Source organism: Lissotriton helveticus, chromosome 8 (assembly GCF_964261635.1).
Source record: "Lissotriton helveticus chromosome 8, aLisHel1.1, whole genome shotgun sequence".
Taxonomy (NCBI): Eukaryota; Metazoa; Chordata; class Amphibia; order Caudata; family Salamandridae; genus Lissotriton; species Lissotriton helveticus.
In genome coordinates, this window is record NC_136069.1 from 1,468,689,478 (window position 1) to 1,468,703,062 (window position 13,585).

The 13,585-nt window shown below is 39.4% G+C and overlaps 1 protein-coding gene across 1 annotated transcript in view; it reads left to right on the plus strand.

Moving 5' to 3' along the window:
* The window catches only part of URB1 (URB1 ribosome biogenesis factor), a 703,763-nt gene that overhangs the window by 155,322 nt on the left and 534,856 nt on the right, over positions 1-13,585 (plus strand). Inside the window, exon 9 of the mRNA XM_078658408.1 lies at positions 11,405-11,600. Within this exon, the coding sequence (XP_078514534.1) occupies positions 11,405-11,600 (196 nt within the window). The remainder of the gene's footprint in view (positions 1-11,404; positions 11,601-13,585) is intronic.

Below are 13,585 nucleotides of genomic sequence, written 5' to 3' on the forward strand. Positions count from 1 at the left end.
ATGTTTCGATTTCAAGATGTTTGAATCTGAATCCTTCTACATTACTGCCTGATTCTGAAATTGTTGATGACATTGAGACAGAACATGAATGTTTAGATGTCATGGAATTCTGCACAAAACCAAGAAAAGACATCAAAGACAGACCTTTGCCTGAATCGGATTTTGTCTACTTTGTAGATGGCTCATGCTTAAGATCCGAAGGTGGTGTCTTGAAAGCTTCATACTCAGTTTGTACAGTCGAAGATGTTGAAGAAGCATCATGTCTTGAAGGAGTTCGTTCAGCACAAGTGGCTGAATTGATTGCTTTAATTCGTGCATGTGAAATATCAAAAGATATAAGAGTTACCATCATTACTGATAGTCAGTATGGGTACGGAGTTGTGCATGATTATGGACAACTCTGGTCACAGAGAGGATACATGACATCAACAGGATCACCAATTAAAAATGCAGTTTTCATTAGAAGATTAATTGAAGCAATACAATTGCCAAAAGAAATTGCCATAGTCAAGTGTGCAGCGCACACTAGAGGAACTGATTATATTTCCAAAGGAAATGCCTTCGCAGACGAGACAGCAAAGTACTGCGCAAGGAAAAATTATTCTTACAATCGGAATAGAAGTACAGAAACTGATTCAAATTCATTAATGCTAACAACTGTTGTAGAAACATGGAATGAGATTAGAGATTTACAAAACGAAGCAGATGATGAAGAAAAAGACCTATGGTTAAGATCAGATTGTAGACCACGTGATGAAGATGGAGTGTGGGTTTACAAAGATGGCAGAGTAGTTTTACCAAATTGTTTGATTTCTGACATGGCCAGATTATATCATGGTCCTGCACATTTAGGAAGAGATTCCATGGTCAGACTTTTTAGAGAAACATGGTTCAATACCAAATTTAGAACCATTGCAGAATCTTTTTGTCAAAGGTGTTTGTCATGCCAACAAATGAATCCAAACAGAAAATCAGTGGTGGGGACAGGAATAATTGGTCGAGAGGGTGGTCCCTTTACCAGGTTACAAATAGATTTCATTGAAATGCCCTTACACAACTGTTTGAAATATGTACTTGTAATTGTATGCTTATTCTCAAGGTGGGTAGAGGCTTTCCCTACACGACATTGTGATTCAATTACAGTAGCAAAACTAATGCTCAGAGAAATCATCCCAAGGTACGGTTTTCCAGTCACTATTGAGAGTGATGGAGGAAGCCATTTTGATAACAAACTGTTGAAGTTAATTTGTGAAGCTATGAGCATTGAGCAGAAAATACACTGTGCATACAGACCAGAGGCATCAGGTGTAGTTGAACAAATAAATGGAACTATCAAAAACAGAATTGGAAAAATGTGTCTAGAGACAGGAGTTAAGTGGACCGATGCTCTTCCACTTGTTTTGATGTCATTAAGAAGTACACCAGATAAAAAGACAGGTCTAAGTCCTCATGAAATTTTAATGGGAAGAGTTATGAGGCAAGCTTTTGTACCTGTAGGTAAACTGTTGAGTATAGATGACAGTGCAATTTTGGATTACTGTAAAAGGTTATCTGATATGGTAACTTCTGTGTCTAATCAGGTGGGAACTGAAGCTCAATCAAATGACAAAGTTTTGACACATGATCTGAGACCTGGAGACTGGGTCAGAACGAAAGTACATCGGAGGAGGAATTGTCTATCTCCTAGATGGCAGAAACCTAGGCAGGTAATCTTGATCACTACTAATGCTGTAAAGTGCAGAGGATTGAAGCGCTGGATTCATCCAAGTCATACTATTCCAATACCAACTCCTGAGAATTCTGATGTTGAAAGTGATACCACAGATGATTCTGATTCTGAAGCAGAAGACAGAACAGAAGGTGAAGTAATTCCAGATTCTGAAGATCGACAAAAAAGTCGACATCTGGAAACTGTGTCAGTAAATGGAAATCTGACAAGAAAAGACTTAGAAATAATTGAAATAGATTCTGAAGGTGAAGAGAATCTGTTAAAAGGAAAGATAACTGAAGATTCAGTTGTCTATATTGAAGACAAAGAAGCTGAACCAAAAGAAGTTTCAGACCAGGAGAGTATCGAAAGGCAGAGAACAAGCTCTGAAGTAAGGAACAAAAATCCGAAATCTGGGAAGCTAGAGGTAATTGAAGAAGAGGAAGAGAACGAATTACCGAGTACCAGTGATGGAAGACAAAGTGAAGTTCCTGAAGGAGTGAAATTGCCGAATAGAGAAGTTCCTGAGTCAATTGAAATTTCAGACTACGAAACTGAAGAAAGTGACGTGGAAGGTGGAAGTGAAAACGGAAAGAAAAGGACTTGGAAGTCAGAATCAAATAATTCTGAACCAAAGAAAAAGTACGTGAGAAAAGCAGACTTCTGGCCTGGTGGAAGATTGAGAGTGAGATTAATAAAAAAGCCAATAGAACAAGTTGAAGAAATAAGTAGTCAAAAGAGTCCTGGAAAAGAAGTTGGAGTTGGAAGAAAAATAGAAGTGATATCGAGAAAAGGGAAGAGAATAATTAGACCAAACCAGAAATACAAGTCTCCTGAGTGGACTTACTTGGTAATTCCACCTGTTATAGACATATATGATAGTAGTGAAGAAGAAAACGAAATCCAAGAAATTAGTGACAATGATTGAAGTACAAAATTATTAAATTGGCAAAAGGCTGAAGAAATCCTGTTAGTTGACACAAGGTCGAAGAAAAACTGTTTAGTTGAAGAAAACTTATGTATGACATAAGGTCGAAGAAATCTTGTTTAGGGTTATAAAAGAAAAATATATTTTAAAAGGGGGGTATATATAAATTTTAAAATTTATTTTTAATTTTTGAGGCTAAAACTAACCTAAAAATGCCTTACGTTAAGGAAAGCACTTCAAAATGTTCTGTTTTTAAAAGATGCTGTAAGATGACTCTGGTGTGTCTGCTCATTTTAGTTCTGCTCTGGTTGGTACTAGCTGTGATTATACCTTTAGAAATGAATAGAGAATTACACAAAGTTAACATAACAAGCAAAGCTCTGGTTAGCCAAACTAAACATAGTACATCTGCAAAAGTTATTGATCATCAGCCTAACATTCATCAGGATAAATCAATAGGTGATTTTTCAAGCAATACATTCACAAAACTTTTGAGTGAATATGTAAAGGTAATGGATGCAAAGGACTGTTACGTCTGTGTTAAGTTACCTGCTTCTGTTTCTGAGGGAGTAACATATAATATGCTTCCTCTCACTTATGCTGTTACATGTAGTGTATTAACTAGTTTATTTTATCAAACTGGTCGTTTAGAATATTACTATTCAAATTATGATGAGATTTTTGCTAATGTTAAAATTGATAATGCTTTAAATAAACATAAGAAAGCTAAACAAATGAGAGAATATTTCCTTGTTACTAACGAACTCACTTATGAGTATGCTTACAAGAATAATCTAACATGTAAATTAAGTGCTGAAGGAAAGAAATTTTTGAATATGGTTGAGGAGAGAAGAGCAATTTATAAGAGAAATGAATTAGTCAAGCAGACTAAGTCATCGTTCTGGCAAAAAGAGGATGAGAAACTAAATGGCAAAATGCTTGAAAATATTGCAATTCACATAGACAAACCTGTTAGTGGAAAGCTTTGCATTAGAAGAGATAATACACTTTTTGATAATTATTTTGTAGGTGCAAGTAACTGTGAAGATACTTATCAGATTATGGGAGGTTGGGGATTTAAAGGTGGAAAAGATCCTATCTTTCCTGGAATTTATTTTGTTTGTGGTGACAAAGCCTACTACAACCTTCCAGACCATTGGTATGGAACTTGTTATGTGGGAATTGTTTTTCCTAAAGTGTTTCATGTTGACAGAGATTCAGAAGGATTGTTTAAAATTCATAATTATGTAAATAGAGCTAAAAGAGAAACTTTTACTGAAGTTCTGGGAGATATTTTCCAAGCTGTAATACCTTTTGTTGGTATAACTCTAAATGCAGGGAGAATCAGAAAATTGTCCACTATAGTTGATAGATTATCAACTGACACTGCTGATGGGTTTCAATTAGTGAATGTTGAAGTTATTGCTATTAGATCCATGGTAATTCAAGATCGTCTTGCTCTAGACATACTCCTAGCAAAAGAGGGAGGAGTCTGTGGCATTTTACATGTCCAACATTGCTGTACATATATACCGGATGAAAGTAAGAATATTGAAATGTATATTAAGAATATTACACAAATGCATTCAGAAATAATTCCTTTAGAAGAAGAAGATTTTACTGGGAAACTTTCAAAAAGGTTTCAAGCAATTAAAAATTGGTTTCATAATATCGGAAGTTCAATTCTTGGCAAGATTCTGGCACCTTTGATTATAATAGTATTCATTTTTATTTTGACTAAAGTAGGTTGTTTATTGCATAAAAGAAAGAAACATTTAAGAGAAAAGAAAAGAATCTATAAACTCAGAAAAGAAGAGGAAAGGGAGATCGAGTTACAGGAGTTACATAGAGAGCGTCATGTTAATTGCAAAGATTATGCTGAAACAGACTTTTAGGTTTACTAATACAAATGAATTTGAATCGATTTCTTAAAAAATTAATTTACCAAAATTTTGAGTGCTGGTGTGGTGATTTGTTAATCACCAGATGAGGGAGTTGATGGAGCGAGATAGAAAACAAAATTTTGTTTAAACTCGCAAAGTCACATTTCCATAACATGAATAAAATTATTAATGATTTGTGATATGTCGTGCTAATACAACCTAGATTAAACTTTACACGTGGGGGGGACTAACATGTGTGCTCATAAACGTGCATATTTGTTGCATCTTTCTGTTTGTGCAAAATAATAAAATAATTTATTGTTTTCGTTTTTGTCATTACTTACTGCTGCAAACTTAAATAAGCATGTGCTTGTTTTGCTTTTCCTTGTCTGTGTAATGTCATTTCTACTATTCTAGGTGCATATGGGTCTCATTGAAAAACGGAGACTGGTAAATATAAACGCTGCTTTATTTGTTTGCAATGGCTAGGTAACATTTTGATAAATAGGGTGGGTTAATTAATTAGTAAACCATGGGGTGGATACAGAAAATACTTTATTTCTTACATTAATACTTTTCTTGTGTTTGTTTTATACTAGAAATCATAAATTGCCTGCTTTTGAGGCCTAGCTATTTGAACCGCAAAATAAAAGCTGATCTATAATTCTGCAGAAAGTCACGAGACGCCCATTCTGAATTAAACTGCATTCACAAAGCAAAAACTGATGAGCTGACATCATTCTGTCGGACATGGCCAAGGTCGAAAGTGAACTTTTTGTCAGTCCTTAACTTGGCATCCGCGGAAGTTGCACTGAAAGACTATGGAAGCTGCGAGGATGACTTAATACAAAGTTGCAATCGCAGGAAGCCTCTGGCTTCACGTGGAAGAGACAATGGTCTTTGTAAGACATGATTTTGTGGAACTTTTTAAGAATCGGGTGACATGTCACTTGTCACTCTCAACCAATGGGATGTCGAGTATTTCTGAAAACTTTCCTTTGCTAGTTTAGTTAGCGTAGAAAGGTATAAAAAGTCATGCCCTTAGGGTTGGGCTGGCTGCTGCTTTCTGACTTTCCGATGAGGGTGATGTGCTGCTGGACTTTGCGTGGAGCACGTAAGAATCCTCAAAGAACTTTACTTTATTTTCTGTCTATTTAGCTCAGTTAGGGAAATAGGTTTTAGAAATGTTAAACTTTATATAATTTCTTTAAATTTGATTCAATTGCTTAAATTGTGTTTTTCCATATTTCTTACTATCATGTTTTCTTTATTGCAAATAAATTTCATTTATAAAACTTATAACATATATATCATAATTTAGAAAATAAAATCTTACTTTTGACAAACAAGCTGGTCTTGATTATTTAGAAGTATAGGTTACCATTAGCTAGATCACGTCACCTATGGTGGTCGTTTAAATGGTTGAGTTTTATTCTAATGACAATATTCTTTCTGCAGATGTATAAATATGTATATAGTGTGTAGATAATGTGTATATAGATTTATTCTGACCACCTGATTCAGTAGGCCCAAAATATATCAGGTTCATGAATGGGTCCATGTTTAGTATAGAATTTTGTTTATAGATTATGAAGTTGGGTAGCGTAGTTTATGATATATTTTCTATAGCCCGCTGGATCACTGCGTCCACATTTGAAAGGCGGTGTTTGAAAGTCTCTGCGTGGGGTGAAATGTAAGTGTGCGCTCAAGCGCGCAGCTTAGAGGGAAGTATGATCTTGACCTCGGGTGGCGGGGCTCCATGTTCTTGCTGGGGGGGGGGGGCAAAGGTCACATCTTTCTCCCTTTTGATACCTTAGGCCTTTTTGTGCCTGTTTGTGCGATGCTGGGCTCATTTTGCTCCTGGTGGTGAGCACTAACTACCTAGAGCCTTTTCCTCGGGTCTCCTGGCCGCTAAGGTGGCCGCTTGGCAGAGAGCTGGCTGCACTTGTTACCTGCGCCAGCCTTTCACCTTTTTCTATCCTCTGGTGATTCCCTCCTCCTCGGTTCAGAAGCCCAGTTCTTCCCCCAATTGGCCTTAAAGGTTTTTAATGGGACCAACTTTTCTTGTCCTAAGAAGAGACCTACTCTTCCTGGGATCAACTGTAGTGATTTAGTCCAAGAGGGCATTGGTGGGGAGGGGGTTCTCTTTCCAGTTGTCCATGACTGCTGCCATCTAGTTCTAGTGGCCAGCTCCAACATAAGCCCTCTCTCCCCTTGTGCAAGAGTTTTTAAGTGGAGGTGGAAAGTTCTAGAAGCCAAGCACCCTTTGCCAATCCTATGCTACCACATGACCTCTGCACCCTTGTCCTATCCCTCCTGCACTGCATGATGTTACAATTCAACGTGGTGCCATCCAGGAGTCCCTGGTCACATCTACTCTGGGGGCCTCAGCTCTGCCCCTCATTGATGTCACTGCCAGGACCTTTCCCATCAAAACCTCAAAGAGGAGCCCCCTTCTGTGTTGGCTCCAGAGGACTCCCTCTTTTGTTAAGTGGGCTTGGTCTGTCCACATCCCTGGTACAGCCCTGTGACAGCTAATTCATGGATGCAGATGTTCTTCCTCCACTGTTAATTGCTTCTTTTGTGTGGGCAGGCCTTTGTTCTTTCTGCTGGAGAGCAGTGTAATAAACGAGACCCAGCAGGGTCACGAAAGGCCTGGCCCTGAGCTGAGCCAGAGAAATATGGCAATTCTGGATGACCCATACGATGTACATATAATTTCTTGAGACACCCAATTTTGATATGTTAATGGACTTTGTAGGCCAAAGGGAAGCAAAACTACACTCTAAGGCAGATTTCTCCATACATATATAATAAAGTGTCACTGCAGACAAGACAGTTCACCACGCTGACTATCCCCACGAGTGTCCACTATTATAATGCCTTCCCCAAGTCGTTATCTAACCGTTAATAGTCCTCTCTGTGCCAGGCTAGCAGTTATTAGGCTTCACACAACATTAGTCTCATATTCATGGACCATACATTTGTTCGCATATATCGATTGTAATGGTTCAGCACCCTTATTTAGTAAGTTGCTTGTTATTCATAATGGTACAACACAAAACTCATGATTTTCTACACACAGTTTGTCATTCACAATCTTCAATGAATATATTTTTTAGAAAATGCTTTATTCATATTCTTCTTCTTTCAATTGTCTCCATAAAATTAGTAGCCACAGCAGTCAACGCTTTTCGGCCTGATGGCCTTCTTACGGGCTCTTTTCCAAATTGTTCTTATTGGCGACAATACACTCATAAATGTTTTGTAGGTATTACGTCGATTTCCTTAAAATAACCTTTTCTTCAAATCCTCTAGTGTTGGAACTAATCACGTCAGTTCCCATAAAGGGCCAAGATTTAAAGTGAAGCCACTTTGCATTTGGCAGGAAAAGTTTTGTTACAGCTCGCTGATAAGTTTTCTTTTACATACTGTTGGCTCACACCGCAGCTTGAATTTACTGTCTGGAGCATTTGAACTATGTAACAGAAAACTTATCTGCGAGCTGTAACAAAACGTTGAACAATTTTCCTGCCAAATTCAAAGTGGCTTCACTCTAAATCATGGCCCTTTATGGGAACTGACGTGATCATGAATAAAGAATTTTCTTCAAAATATATTCATTAGAGATTGTGAATTACATAAACTGGGTTTGAAATATCATGAGTTTTGTGTTGAAGCATTATGAATATTAAGTCGCATGTTTTACTGAATAAGGGTGCTGAACAATTACAATTGATTAGTGTTTGGAATTTTTTTCCATTGGAAGTTGAAAAGGGTTGAACTTTCTGTTCTGTGCACCATTGTAAGTGTTTTATTACCTTTCCCTCTCTAGGCGTAGGTTTGGTAGTATATTGTCTCAACCTCTTTTGCAGATGTGTTCCATGGATTCACATGGAACCTGCCAAGTGGCCTCTATCCTGGCTGCGTCGCAGGTGCCTTATCTTAAAAGGTGGACATTGGTGGTAAACATTCGCAGTCCGTTTACTGTGGGCGAGTTTCCAGTTCTGAGGCTCACCCATAGTAAAAAGTCAAAAACTAGCTGATCCAAAAGCAATACATCTGGGTGTATTAAATGGGCAGAACCTCTTTCATTGCAGCCGCCAATACCATTTTTGTTTGAAATGTGATATTCATGGTTACTCATACCTATATCTTACTGATTTTCTAGAAATGCTTGCATAGTGTACACTATTTTCATACTTTACTTCACCATAAGAGTGAAACTAGCATGATTGTCCATCACCATAACTAAAATGCGTTGCCAAAATGGAATGTGTGTTTCAGGAGAAAAATAATTTCTTCAAGAAATTGTGATTTTAATAGTACAAAAGAGGACATTTTTAACAAATGTAAGCTGGTGGCAGTGCCATTGTATGCGAATTGTAGGCAGGCTCAACTAAGCTTGAGTTTTCACATGACTAAAAAAAATAGCAGTTGTCAAGAATACAGTATTTTTATCTTTGTACGTTCTCTGGCAATGCAGTATTTACTTGCAGTGCCAACAAACTCCTGTCTTCTCAAGTGGTTCTCCAGTTATGAGGAGACTGAATCTGAAGTGTGGTGTGCTCCTTTCAGCACTTGGTATCTCAAAGAAGAATACAGGAACGCCGCTTTTGTTGCTAAACAAAGTTTTGCCTTAGAATTCTGTTTGGAGTGACGTTTCCTCAGGTCTCCTGAAGCCCCTGCTTTACCTGTTCTACCTCTTTGTTGTCCTAGTATCTCCCTGTCCTGTGACTCCCTCTTTCGTTTATTTTTCAGTCCCAGTCTTCTGTGAACAGCATAGAAGAATGATGCTGAGCTTCATTAATTTTAATGCAGAGATATGAAAGCCACATTTTGGTGCACAGATCTTTTGCTTGCTGGGATATTTTTGCGAGCCATTTCAGCTTGCTTCCTCCCTCTGCAATTATGTTTAAAAAGGAGGCAGATGTATTGAGAAGTTAGCAGCTTCTGAACCGGGTACATATTTATTTTATTTTTTTTTCTTTTTTTTTAGACCAACGGTCCCAGATTTTATTTAATTTCACAAGTAATAAGCCAGTAGATCATACAATGTCATATAAACGACAATCATTACCCAGTCAGTAACATTTTCGACATGTTGGTCACATATAGGTGAAAATAAACAGTAGCCAGGGAAGATGCATTAGTCCGCAATTGTCAGTTCCAGGAGAAATCTTGGGTTGCAGTGCCTGCAGCGTTCAGCACTGCAGAAGGACCAAGGTGGTTATGTTAGCCAAAAGCGATTATTCTAGGCTGTGTTCCCTGGTTGGCACGGATGATGTTAAAGACAGGAATCACATCCCACATTGCCATATGAGCCACAGGGCTACAGTCTTGTGATCGTGGCAGCGTTCAAGAAACATTGTAGAAAGGGTAAACGGGGCGGGGAAGGTTAACATCATCGTGAGTACAGCAGAAACAAGCTAACTGCCAATCAAGAGAAACAATGGGGAAATAACGAAGATAGGAGGGAAAACACTTCAACAACAATCGGACTAGTGTTAGCGTGTATAGTAGTGTGTCAGTGACCCTAACGGCGTGTGTGACGCCAAATATGGACTGTGCGGGGGTGGCCGTGGATTGAGGATTGCTGTGGCCATATGGCGGTAAGAGGGAATGATAGCAAGTAGACTTTGTTGGGCGTTACCCCAACGGCTGGTGGGGGGGGAGGGGGGAGGGGGGAGCGGCACGCCGGGGCGTGGGGCGACTGGTCTATCACCGCTCCGCAACGAAGCGGTCATGCAATACCAGCCTGGGTACAAGCCTGATGGTATGCGGTCAGGGTAGTGTCCCACCCTCGGGCAATTGGGTACATACGGAGGCCCGCCATCTCTTCCCTGTGTAAAGTCACACTCTCTGCGCTAGCCCAGTTGGCAAATGAGCGACGCCAGTCTGCAGGTCGCGGGGGGGCTGTATTCTTCCAGCGTTTCGTGATGAGCCGCTTAGCCGTAATAAGCCCCAGGTCCCAGAAACGTGCCTGTAGTTTGGTATGCTTGGTTCTCTTGTAGAGTTCCAGTAGGCACACTTCCCACGTCTTGGGAAGGGTATCGCCCGTGGCCGCCGCCAACGTGTCAATGACCGCCGACCAGTACATGGTGAGGTGAGTGCAACTCCAGAGTGCGTGTAGCAGACCCGAGTTCAGGAGTCCGCACCTGGGACACGCTGAAGAGGCGACTGAACCGGTTTCATGTCATTAAAAGTAGGTACAGGTTGTGGGTCAGAATGATTGAGTTTGAAGTTGTAGGCTTGCGCAAACTTAGTTGCGTTGAATGTTATATGTATAGTTTGGTATCATTGTTTTTAGACAGGCTATGGGTAGAAGTTGGATTTGGGTGAACTGGTTTGTAACATCTAGCTGTTAGCTTATTTTTATCTTTGAATATAGAGGTGCAAATGATGTTTCATTTGCTTCAATCTCAACTGTGACTATCGTATCTCTAAAGAGGTCTGTTTATTTCTGTTGTGCTTTTTGCCTTTGTCTTGCTGGATTGACCGGAGTTAAGCACCAAACCTTTATCAAATTACCGGGACTAAGAGGGTCTCAGTGATAGAACAAAAAGCAGAGAATCACATTGTATAATATGTTGTGAAGCAGCCACATAGAGTTTATATGTTTGCGTGTTGTGCCATGGCAGCAGACTATTCTTTTTTTAGTTAAATATAAAGTATAAAGATTTTGCTTGTTTTCATTTTGAGATTGGCCCAACACAACGACAAACCCTTTTTGAAGACTTACTATTTTAAGCAAAACATAAGTTGACATCATTGTTAGGTTATGTGTATCTTGTGATGGATGGTTTGAGCACTTTCTTGTGAAATACGTACATAAGCTTACAATTCTAGACTCATGAAATTTGTTCTCATAACCTTTCTCCACAGAGCTGGAAATCTAGTACTATTAATGTTTCTTGGGGGCTTGAAATCTGCTACGGAAGATGACATGGTTGCTGATCTTGTGGTGAATATTCTCAAAGTTTGCCCTGATTTGTTGAGCAGATACTTTAAAGAGACACAATACTCCTTCGTTCCACGGCTCAAGTCTGCTTGGTTGGAAAATATTAAATTACTCAGAAAGGTAAGAGCTATTTCCAGTAGCCTTAGTATTTTCCTTCCGCCTGAGTTCACTGAGTGCAGATTATGTGGTCTGGTGGCTAGAGCTGCAGACTTTGGAAGATGGGGAACTAGGCATTAATCCTAACCTTCGCTCAACATCCTGTGATTCTGGGCATATCACTATATCTCCCTGTGCCTGAAGGAAAAAAAGATGTGTAATGTTATCTGTATCTTTTGTAAAGAGCTTTAATTCCCTATAGGAAACAACAATAAATCTTTATTTGTCAGCTATTACAGCTGCGAATTTCCCTATCTACAAGAGTTCTGGAAGGACAGGGAAACCTGCTATTGGGATAAAGGTACACTTGGTTTTCAGTTCATTATATGCAATGTAGAGGAGGGTGAGTTTTCATATTTAACAGAGGTTCCATTCTCTCATCACAAGTTTATCCTTCTGTGATTTTGCCTAAATCTGATCCCGTTGATGTTGGGGTATCCAGGTAGAAGATTTAGGCTCTCTAATTTACTTTTGTGCCCTTGCGGCTAAGTCACCACAAAATGATTTGCATTTGGTATTTTTCTGTAGCATGTATGCTCAAGAAAGTCATTTATTGTACCAATTTTAAAGAGACATCAATTTCGTCAATGCCGGGTTGCATTATAATTTTTTAAATCACTCCCGAACCCGTTTGTCTGCTTTGCAGTTGCATTTTTTTTATGGGCATGTATGCGTAAAAGAAAATACGTGGTCCATTAATGAATTATGAGGATCTTTTACTTGTTCACTGTTTTAATTACTCTTTTAAAATGAAAGAACAAACAAAAAAAAAAAAAAAATATATATATATATATATATATATATATATATATATATATATATATATATATATATATATACACATACACATACACATACATGCTCCCTTTCACACCAAGGAAAAACGAGTCACTCTTGTTAGCGGGTGCTTTCGACCGCGTTGGTGTCCGCGGTAAAATAGAAAAGCTCCAAATATCCCAACAGATACCCAGCCGGGTTGTTTAGGACAGAAAAGCACTCCCAAGCACGACAGTTGCTTACCCCTGCTTAAGCAACTGTCGTGCTTGGGAGTTCTTTTCTGTCCTAAACAACCCGTCTGGGTATCTGTTGGGATATTTGGAATATATATATATATATATATATATATATATATATATATATATATATATATTCACGCTCCAAGGTTGTCCACCATGTGAGTAGCACGCGAGCAGCAGCTTTATTTATGTGTAGGTGAGGACGGGGATCCGCTTGTAGACGCCGCTCCATAATGGATCTGCCCGACGCGTTTCGAAGCTCCATCTGCTTCTCTTCAGGGGCTTTAACGGAAGCGGTGTGCGCACCCGCTACACTTCTCCAATTATATAACTCGCCCGTCGATGGGAGGCTCCAGTGAGACTTCTGGGAAGTGTAGTACGGAAAGCACACAATCAAGTCCTGTATGGACTCCACAAGTGGGCCCGTCCTCGATTCCATGTACGGCTGCTGCTTCACCGTTAACGTGGGGGTCACGGCAGTGAAGTAGCAGCCGTACATGGGATCGAGGACGGGCCCACTCGTGGAGTCCATACAGAACTTGATTGTGTGCTTTCCGCACTACACTTCCCAGAAGTCTCATTGGAGCCTCCCATTGGCGGGTGAGTTATATGAAATTGGAGAAGTGTAACGGGTGCGCACACCGCTTCCGTTAAAGCCCCTGAAGAGAAGCAGATGGAGCTTTGAAACGCGTCGGGCAGATCCATTACGGAGTGGCGTCTACGAGCGGATCCCCGTCCTCACCTACACATAAATAAAGCTGCTGCTCGCGTGCTACTCATAAGGTGGACAACCTTGGAGCGTGAATATATATATATATATATATATATTTGTTGACTTCATGTATTTCCTTAAATGTGTTTTATATGGAAATCCATTGTAAACCTGATCAAGGGGGGCTTGTTTAAGGAACAAATTGTGATTGGTTGTATTTT